This window comes from Entelurus aequoreus, linkage group LG10, assembly GCF_033978785.1.
Source record: "Entelurus aequoreus isolate RoL-2023_Sb linkage group LG10, RoL_Eaeq_v1.1, whole genome shotgun sequence".
Taxonomy (NCBI): domain Eukaryota; kingdom Metazoa; phylum Chordata; class Actinopteri; order Syngnathiformes; family Syngnathidae; genus Entelurus; species Entelurus aequoreus.
The window spans coordinates 2,587,047-2,598,148 of NC_084740.1; the positions used below are offsets into that span (position 1 = coordinate 2,587,047).

The window sequence follows — 11,102 nt, forward strand, 5'->3', positions numbered from 1 at the left end:
TTTCTGTTTTAACATGTTCTATCTACACTTCTGTTCAAATGTAATAATCACTTATTCTTCTCTTCTTTGATACTTGACATTAGTTTTGGATGATACCACACATTCAGGTATCGATCTGATACCTAAACGTCCGTCACTCATCACGACTAACTTACAGGACATAGTGTGTGTCGTCCATCACTCATCATGACTAACTTACAGGACATAGTGTGTCGTCCATCACTCATCATGACTAACTTACAGGACATAGTGTGTCGTCCATCACTCATCATGACTAACTTACAGGACATAGTGTGTCGTCCATCACTCATCATGACTAACTTACAGGACATAGTGTGTCGTCCATCACTCATCATGACTAACTTACAGGACATAGTGTGTCGTCCTTCACTCATCATGACTAACTTACAGGACATAGTGTGTCGTCCATCACTCATCATGACTAACTTACAGGACATAGTGTGTCTTCCATCAATCATCATGACTAACTTACAGGACATAGTGTGTCGTCCATCACTCATCATGACTAACTTACAGGACATAGTGTGTCGTCCATCACTCATCATGACTAACTTACAGGACATAGTGTGTCTTCCATCAATCATCATGACTAACTTACAGGACATAGTGTGTCGTCCATCACTCATCACGACTGACTTACAGGACATAGTGTGTCGTCCATCACTCATCATGACTAACTTACAGGACATAGTGTGTCTTCCATCACTCATCATGACTAACTTACAGGACATAGTGTGTCGTCCATCACTCATCATGACTAACTTACAGGACATAGTGTGTCGTCCAAACACTCATCATGACTAACTTACAGGACATAGTGTGTCGTCCATCACTCATCATGACTAACTTACAGGACATAGCGTGTCGTCCATCACTCATCATGACTAACTTACAGGACATAGCGTGTCGTCCATCACTCATCATGACTAACTTACAGGACATAGTGTGTCGTCCGTCACTCATCATGACTAACTTACAGGACATAGTGTGTCGTCCTTCACTCATCATGACTAACTTACAGGACATAGTGTGTCGTCCGTCACTCATCATGACTAACTTACAGGACATAGCGTGTCGTCCATCACTCATCATGACTAACTTACAGGACATAGCGTGTCGTCCATCACTCATCATGACTAACTTACAGGACATAGTGTGTCGTCCGTCACTCATCATGACTAACTTACAGGACATAGTGTGTCGTCCTTCACTCATCATGACTAACTTACAGGACATAGTGTGTCGTCCGTCACTCATCATGACTAACTTACAGGACATAGTGTGTCGTCCATCACTCATCATGACTAACTTACAGGACATAGTGTGTCGTCCGTCACTCATCATGACTAACTTACAGGACATAGTGTGTCGTCCATCACTCATCATGACTAACTTACAGGACATAGTGTGTCGTCCATCACTCATCATGACTAACTTACAGGACATAGTGTGTCGTCCATCACTCATCATGACTAACTTACAGGACATAGTGTGTCGTCCTTCACTCATCATGACTAACTTACAGGACATAGTGTGTCGTCCTTCACTCATCATGACTAACTTACAGGACATAGTGTGTCGTCCTTCACTCATCATGACTAACTTACAGGACATAGTGTGTCGTCCTTCACTCATCATGACTAACTTACAGGACATAGTGTGTCGTCCTTCACTCATCATGACTAACTTACAGGACATAGTGTGTCGTCCATCACTCATCATGACTGACTTACAGGACATAGTGTGTCGTCCATCACTCATCACGACTAACTTACAGGACATAGTGTGTCGTCCATCACTCATCACGACTAACTTACAGGACATAGTGTGTCGTCCATCACTCATCATGACTAACTTACAGGACATAGTGTGTCGTCCATCACTCATCATGACTAACTTACAGGACATAGTGTGTCGTCCATCACTCATCATGACTAACTTACAGGACATAGTGTGTCGTCCATCACTCATCATGACTAACTTACAGGACAGTGTGTGTCGTCCATCACTCATCATCACTCGGAAGCGAGGAGGACCACTTCCACTTTCAATCTTTCGAATGTTCTGAAACAGAAAGTTAAATTTTTTTTTTTTAAATCTTTTAACAATTTAAGCTTTTTCAGCACTTTTCATTGACATATTTAAAAATTCCTATCCAATTAGGCCACTTTACTTGAAGGTACAGGAAGTCGTGGTCGTATAGCACGAACCAGCAAATAAAAAACATGTTAATAGTAACGTACAGATGAGGACAATTTTAAATTGTATTATTGTGTGAATGCTCCAAACATTCACACAATAAAATGCTTTTCTACACCAACATTCATCTATTTATTCTTCTTCTTCACCACATTTTGGCGCGCTCTACCCTCCACATTTTTCATCCCATTCAAAGCGTTCCAACTTCAAACTGTTCGGCCTATTCAGGAATCGCAGGCTTTCCTAGGGATGATGTTTGATAAGAAATTATCGAGTTCGAGTCTATTATCGAATCCTCTTTTTGAACCGATTCCTTATCTATTCTCTTATGGAGTCCAGATAGGTTGTTGTATATGGAAAAAAACACACAATATTTGGTTTAACAAAAGCTCACATTTATTATATAAGAAAACAATTTAATCTAAAAAATAAATAAATATTGACTGTTGCCCCCCCTAAAAAAAAAAATAAAAAAAATATTGACTGTTGTCACCCAAAGTATATTAAGTGGGATTTTTCAGAAAAACAAATATATAAGGTAACAGAAAAACAAGCTGTCTCTGTGATCACTATAGGTGTATAAATAATAATATAGTGTTAAATAAAATCAGTCCCTTGGGCACAAAACTGAAAATAATACAGCTCTCCAAAAAGTGCACTTCTGCTGCTATTGGAACATAACTGTTTGTTATGATGCTTTGACATTTTTGCACTTTATTTCTTTATTGAAAGAAAATTCTATGAATAGAAAAGTTGTTTGCAAATGTGGTTACAATGCTAAAAAATGAAATGTTAAAGCTAAAAAAAGAAATACACTTTATTGAGTTAACATTATTTCTTTATAGGGGGAAAGATGTTATGAGCTAGGGAATATAACAACTACACTACCCAGCATGCATCGGGAGTGACGAGCATGCGCGGTAGCCCCGAAAAGTGTTGTTGCATGTCGTCACCCGTGAAAGTAAACGTCAAGAACTCAGCCAACACGCCTCGTCTGCATTATTTATAATTAGACAGACAACACATATACAGTGTGATTTTGTAACGTTTACAAGGAAAGAAAAACAAAAGTTGAAAAAGGGAGATCATGTCATATATGTATGTGCTGCAGTGTTGTATATATATGTATGTGCTGCAGTGTTGTATATATATGTATGTGCTGCGGTTGCTATAAGAATGTTGTGACAGCTGCCGTAAAGGAGGTGCGTTGCTAGCCTGGTTGCTATGTTTCCGGTTGGTGGTAAAAGTGTTGGTCATGTGTTTGTAGTCTGCTCAAATCTCCCAGTAAAGTTATTCATTGGATTATAGCTTTTGTTTTCAACTTTATTGCACCTTGGAGCACTTTTTCCCGTCCATTGTTTTCCTGCTTTCGCTATCTGCGCTTAATGACTGAGCTACGTGACGCCATTTCTTGTGATGTCACACGGAGCATTTCTGGTCGGGACGGGATTCGTTCCGAGGGATTCGAATATAGAACCAACTCTTTTTCTTTACTATAGTGGTCTCGATAACGGGTACCGGTTTTTAAAAAGGGATTCGAGTCCGAGGACTCGGTTCTTTTCTTATCGAACAACCGGGAAAACCGGTTTCGAGTATCATCCCTAGGCTTTCCCTTGACAAATTTCAAAAATCGCCAGATTTCCCAGAATTCCTGGTTTTCTGGGACATTTTTCCCATTCAAAATGAATTGGCCAACATTCAAACTTCCACCATTTCCACATTTTTCAACCCACTCAACACATTTCACCATCCTGGACATTCAAACTATCATTTTTCTGAGTTCCAAAAAATTCCAGGATTTTCCAGAATTCCTGCTTTTCCAAAGCCCTATTTCCACCCTTTTTCCTGGCGACTACTCCGTCCACATTTTTCCACCCACTTCCAGCGTTCCACCGTCCTGTTAATCATTCCTCTTAATTAAGACAAACAATGAAGTTGTGTTTTGAACGGGAAAAATCCCCGAAATTCCCTAATTTCCAGGAAGTTCCCATTGAAATGATTGGGACATTTTTCCGAGTTGCACAAATCCCACATTTTTTCAACCTATTCAAACCATTCCAACATCAACACATTCCACTCATCCTGGACATTCAAACTATCATTTTTCCTCATTCAACACATTTCCAGGAATTCCCGTTTTTTGGTAACCTATTTCCACCCTTAAGTTCGACTACTCCTTTCACATTTTTCAACCCATTTCAACCGTTTCACCGTCAAAACACTCTTCATATTCAGGACAAAAAACAAGTTGGTTAAGGAACTAGAACAATTCCCGGTTTTCCCGAAATTCCAGGAATTTGTCAATTAAAAACTGTTACTATTTCAACATTTCTTGACCAATTTAAACAATTCTAACACCAACCAATTAGGCTCATTCAGGACATTCATGCTCCTAATCGTTTTTTTAAAATGCCGCTTTTTCCAAAATTCCAGGAAGTTCCTATGGAAATGAAAGGGACATTTTCCCCAAGTTGCACAATTCCCACATTTTTCAACCTATTCAAACCATTCCAACATCAACACATTCCACTCACCCTGGACATTCAACCTATCACTTTTCCAAGCACAAAAAAGTGTCAGATATTCCCGAAATGCCCAAATTTCCAGGAAGTTCCCATTGAAATGAATGGGACATTTTTTCCAAGTTGCACAATTCCCACATTTTTCTACCTATTCAAACATCAACACATTCCACTCATCCTGGACATTCAAACTACCATTTTTCCACATTCAACACATTACCAGGAATTCCCGTTTTTTGGTAACCTTTTTCCACCCTTAAGTTAGACTACTACTTTCATATTTTTCAACCCATTTCAACCGTTCCACCGTCAAAACACTCCTCATATTCAGGACAAAAAACAAGTTGGTTAAGGAACTAGAACAATTCCTGGTTTTCCTGAAATTCCAGGAATTTCTCGATTAAATACTGTTACTAATTCTACATTTCTTGATTGATTTAAACAATTCTAACACCAACCAATTAGGCTCATTCAGGACATTCATGCTCCTAATCATTTTCAAAAAAATCCCGCTTTTTCCAAAATTCCAGGAAGTTCCTATGGAAATGAACGGGACATTTTTCCAAGTTGTACAATTCCCACATTTTTCAAGCTATTCAAACCATTCCAACATCAACACATTTCACCATTCTGGAAATTCAAACCATAATTTTTCCAAGTTCAAAAAAATTCCAGGATTTTCTAGAATTCCTGCCCTATTTCCACCCTTTTTTCTGGCAACTACTCCTCCCATATTTCCACCATTCCACTGTCAAAACATTCCTCTTAATCAGGAAAAAAACAAAGTTGCTTTTTGAACTGGAAAAATTCCCTGTTTTCCCAAAATTCCAGGAATTCCGTAATACCATTTCTCAATTCAACATGTTACTACTTCAACAATTCTCGACTGATTTGAAAAATTCCAACACCAACCATTTCAACTCATTCAAGTTTTTTTGTTACCATTTCCCCAAAAATTACCGCTTTTCCCGAAATTCCAGGAAGTTCCTATGGAAATGAACGGGACATTTTTCCAAGTTGTACAATTCCCACATTTTTCAAGCTATTCAAACCATTCCAACATCAACACATTTCACCATTCTGGAAATTCAAACTATAATTTTTCCAAGTTCAAAAAATTCCAGGATTTTCTAGAATTACTGCCCTATTTCCACCCTTCTTTCTGGCGACTACTCCTCCCACATTTTTACAACGCATTTCCACCATTCCACTGTCAAAACATTCCTCTTAATCAGGAAAAAACAAAGTTGCTTTTTGAACTGGAAAAATTCCCCGTTTTCCCAAAATTCCAGGAATTCCGTAATACCATTTCTCAATTCAACATGTTACTATTTCAACATTTGTCCACTGATTTGAAAAATTCCAACACCAACCATTTCAACTCATTCAAGTTTTTTTTTTACCATTTCCCAAAATTCCAGGAAGTTCCTATAGAAATGAATGGGACATTTTTCCAAGTTGCACAATTCCCACATTTTTCATGCTATTCAAACCATTCCAACATCCAACACATTTCACCATTCTGGAAATTCAAACTATAATTTTTCCAAGTTCAAAAAAATTCCAGGATTTTCTAGAATTCCTGCCCTATTTCCACCCTTTTTTCTGGCAACTACTCCTCCCATATTTCCACCATTCCACTGTCAAAACATTCCTCTTAATCAGGAAAAAAACAAAGTTGCTTTTTGAACTGGAAAAATTCCCTGTTTTCCCAAAATTCCAGGAATTCCGTAATACCATTTCTCAATTCAACATGTTACTACTTCAACAATTCTCGACTGATTTGAAAAATTCCAACACCAACCATTTCAACTCATTCAAGTTTTTTTGTTACCATTTCCCCAAAAATTACCGCTTTTCCCGAAATTCCAGGAAGTTCCTATGGAAATGAACGGGACATTTTTCCAAGTTGCACAATTCCCACATTTTTTCAAGCTATTCAAACCATTCCAACATCAACACATTTCACCATTCTGGAAATTCAAACTATAATTTTTCCAAGTTCAAAAAATTCCAGGATTTTCTAGAATTACTGCCCTATTTCCACCCTTCTTTCTGGCGACTACTCCTCCCACATTTTTACAACGCATTTCCACCATTCCACTGTCAAAACATTCCCTTTAATCAGGAAAAAAACAAAGTTGCTTTTTGAACTGGAAAAATTCCCTGTTTTCCCAAAATTCCAGGAATTCCGTAATACCATTTCTCAATTCAACATGTTACTACTTCAACATTTCTCCACTGATTTGAAAAATTCCAACACCAACCATTTCAACTCATTCAAGTTTTTTTTTACCATTTCCCAAAATTCCAGGAAGTTCCTATAGAAATGAATGGGACATTTTTCCAAGTTGCACAATTCCCACATTTTTCAAGCTATTCAAACCATTCCAACATCAACACATTTCACCATTCTGGAAATTCAAACTATAATTTTTCCAAGTTCAAAAAAATTCCAGGATTTTCTAGAATTACTGCCCTATTTCCACCCTTCTTTCTGGCGACTACTCCTCCCACATTTTTACAACGCATTTCCACCATTCCACTGTCAAAACATTCCTTTTAATCAGGAAAAAAACAAAGTTGCTTTTTGAACTGGAAAAATTCCCTGTTTTCCCAAAATTCCAGGAATTCCGTAATACCATTTCTCAATTCAACATGTTACTACTTCAACATTTCTCCACTGATTTGAAAAATTCCAACACCAACCATTTCAACTCATTCAAGTTTTTTTTTACCATTTCCCAAAATTCCAGGAAGTTCCTATAGAAATGAATGGGACATTTTTCCAAGTTGCACAATTCCCACATTTTTCAAGCTATTCAAACCATTCCAACATCAACACATTTCACCATTCTGGAAATTCAAACTATAATTTTTCCAAGTTCAAAAAAATTCCAGGATTTTCTAGAATTACTGCCCTATTTCCACCCTTCTTTCTGGCGACTACTCCTCCCACATTTTTACAACGCATTTCCACCATTCCACTGTCAAAACATTCCTCTTAATCAGGAAAAAACAAAGTTGCTTTTTGAACTGGAAAAATTCCCCGTTTTCCCAAAATTCCAGGAATTCCGTAATACCATTTCTCAATTCAACATGTTACTACTTCAACATTTGTCAACTGATTTGAAAAATTCCAACACCAACCATTTCAACTCATTCAAGTTTTTTTTTTACCATTTCCCAAAATTCCAGGAAGTTCCTATAGAAATGAATGGGACATTTTTCCAAGTTGCACAATTCCCACATTTTTCATGCTATTCAAACCATTCCAACATCAACACATTTCACCATTCTGGAAATTCAAACTATAATTTTTCCAAGTTCAAAAAAATTCCAGGATTTTCTAGAATTACTGCCCTATTTCCACCCTTCTTTCTGGCGACTACTCCTCCCACATTTTTACAACGCATTTCCACCATTCCACTGTCAAAACATTCCTCTTAATCAGGAAAAAACAAAGTTGCTTTTTGAACTGGAAAAATTCCCCGTTTTCCCAAAATTCCAGGAATTCCGTAATACCATTTCTCAATTCAACATGTTACTACTTCAACATTTGTCCACTGATTTGAAAAATTCCAACACCAACCATTTCAACTCATTCAAGTTTTTTTTTTACCATTTCCCAAAATTCCAGGAAGTTCCTATAGAAATGAATGGGACATTTTTCCAAGTTGCACAATTCCCACATTTTTCAAGCTATTCAAACCATTCCAACATCAACACATTTCACCATTCTGGAAATTCAAACTATAATTTTTCCAAGTTCAAAAAAATTCCAGGATTTTCTAGAATTACTGCCCTATTTCCACCCTTCTTTCTGGCGACTACTCCTCCCACATTTTTACAACGCATTTCCACCATTCCACTGTCAAAACATTCCTCTTAATCAGGAAAAAACAAAGTTGCTTTTTGAACTGGAAAAATTCCCCGTTTTCCCAAAATTCCAGGAATTCCGTAATACCATTTCTCAATTCAACATGTTACTACTTCAACATTTGTCCACTGATTTGAAAAATTCCAACACCAACCATTTCAACTCATTCAAGTTTTTTTTTTACCATTTCCCAAAATTCCAGGAAGTTCCTATGGAAATGAATGGGACATTTTTCCAAGTTGCACAATTCCCACATTTTTCAAGCTATTCAAACCATTCCAACATCAACAAATTTCACCATTCTGGAAATTCAAACTATAATTTTTCCAAGTTCAAAAAAATTCCAGGATTTTCTAGAATTACTGCCCTATTTCCACCCTTCTTTCTGGCGACTACTCCTCCCACATTTTTACAACGCATTTCCACCATTCCACTGTCAAAACATTCCTCTTAATCAGGAAAAAACAAAGTTGCTTTTTGAACTGGAAAAATTCCCTGTTTTCCCAAAATTCCAGGAATTCTGTAATACCATTTCTCAATTCAACATGTTACTACTTCAACATTTGTCCACTGATTTGAAAAATTCCAACACCAACCATTTCAACTCATTCAAGTTTTTTTGTTACCATTTCCCCAAAAATTACCGCTTTTCCCGAAATTCCAGGAAGTTCCTATGGAAATGAATGGGACATTTTTCCAAGTTGCACAATTCCCACATTTTTCAACCTATTCAAACCATTCCAACATCAACACATTTCACCATTCTGGACATTCAAACTATCATTTTTCCAAGTTCAAAAAAATTCCAGGATTTTCTAGAATTACTGCCCTATTTCCACCCTTTTTTCTGGCGACTACTCCTCCCACATTTTTACAACGCATTTCCAACATTCCACTGTCAAAACAAACAAAGTTGCTTTTTGGACTGGAAAAATTCCCTGTTTTCTCAAAATTCCAGGAATTCTGTAATACCATTTCTCAATTCAACATGTTACTACTTCAACATTTGTCCACTGATTTGAAAAATTCCAACACCAACCATTTCAACTCATTCAAGGTTTTTTTTTACCATTTCCCAAAATTCCAGGAAGTTCCTATGGAAATGAATGGGACATTTTTCCAAGTTGCACAATTCCCACATTTTCAAGCTATTCAAACCATTCCAACATCAACACATTTCACCATTCTGGAAATTCAAACTATAATTTTTCCAAGTTAAAAAAAATTCCAGGATTTTCTAGAATTACTGCTCTATTTCAACCCTTTTTTCTGGCGACTACTCCTCCCACATTTCCACCATTCCACTGTCAAAACATTCCTCTTAATCAGGAAAAAAACAAAGTTGCTTTTTGAACTGGAAAAATTCCCTGTTTTCCCAAAATTCCAGGAATTCCATAATACCATTTCTCAATTCAACATGTTACTACTTCAACATTTCTCCACTGATTTGAAAAATTCCAACACCAACCATTTCAAGTCATTCAAGTTTTTTTTTTACCATTTCCCCAAAAATTACCGCTTTTCCCGAAATTCCAGGAAGTTCCTATGGAAATGAATGGGACATTTTTCCAAGTTGCACAATTCCCACATTTTTCAACCTATTCAAACCATTCCAACATCAAAACATTTCACCATCCTGGACAATCAAACTAACACTTTTCCAAGTTCCAAACCCAATTCCAGTTTTCCTGGAAATTCAATCTCATTAACATTCAAACCATTGCAATATTCAAACTATTCTTACATTCTGTCAGCATTTCACTTCAACTTGAGCATTCACGCTAGTTATCAAACTAATATTTTAGTATTAGTCAAATTAGCACTGTGAACTATTTCAAGTAGTAGCTAAAATAAAACATTAAAATGTTGCAGTTTGTACTCACCACTAACTGAAGCACTGAGTCGTTTCCACCATTTCCATTGGATAGAGCCTGTAATCATTTATTAGTCAATTATGTCCAATATACTTTGTAAACATTTTATTTGCCGTTCCTATAAAATGTTTGTTTCATAAAGTGACGACGAACACTAGCAGCGTTTAGGAATATTTTCACGTCAATGACTTTGTGGTTTATAAGCTAGTTTAGCATGAACATGTAATATTTCTGAACAAAGCCCACACAACAGTTGGAACATTTAACTGCAAAGATAGGCAGACATACCTCAATCGCTCCTTCAGTCAGCTGCATCATGTCTGCAAACAAGTAGTTTCAAGGACAAACTAAGAAAATATCGTCTCTGGACGTTCCTGCTCCTTCCAAAGACTCAACACTCTTCCTGTGTGTGTGTGAAGTGTTCTAGTGGCGCCAAAAGCTTCGACGAACCCGCCAAGCTTCCTACTATTTCCGCTTCCGGTCACTGACTCAGAATCGGTGATTCTGCCGCCGGATGTGCGTCACCATTGGTGCAAAGCTCGCGATGCAAGTACAGCAAAACTGACCGCAGACCAGCGCACTCCAAGAAAAAGAGTTGGCCAACTA

The 11,102-nt window shown here is 37.2% G+C and overlaps 1 protein-coding gene across 1 annotated transcript in view; it reads right to left on the reverse strand.

Annotated features, from left to right (window-relative positions):
• The window catches only part of rpa1 (replication protein A1), a 61,819-nt gene extending 50,756 nt beyond the window's left edge, over nucleotides 1–11,063 (reverse strand). The window contains exons 1-3 of the mRNA XM_062061991.1: nucleotides 10,785–11,063; nucleotides 10,506–10,553; nucleotides 2,007–2,085 (exon numbers count right to left, since the gene is read on the reverse strand). Of these exons, the coding sequence (XP_061917975.1) occupies nucleotides 2,007–2,085; nucleotides 10,506–10,553; nucleotides 10,785–10,814 (157 nt within the window). The 5' untranslated portion in view covers nucleotides 10,815–11,063. The remainder of the gene's footprint in view (nucleotides 1–2,006; nucleotides 2,086–10,505; nucleotides 10,554–10,784) is intronic.
• Nucleotides 11,064–11,102: the final 39 nt, after the last annotated feature.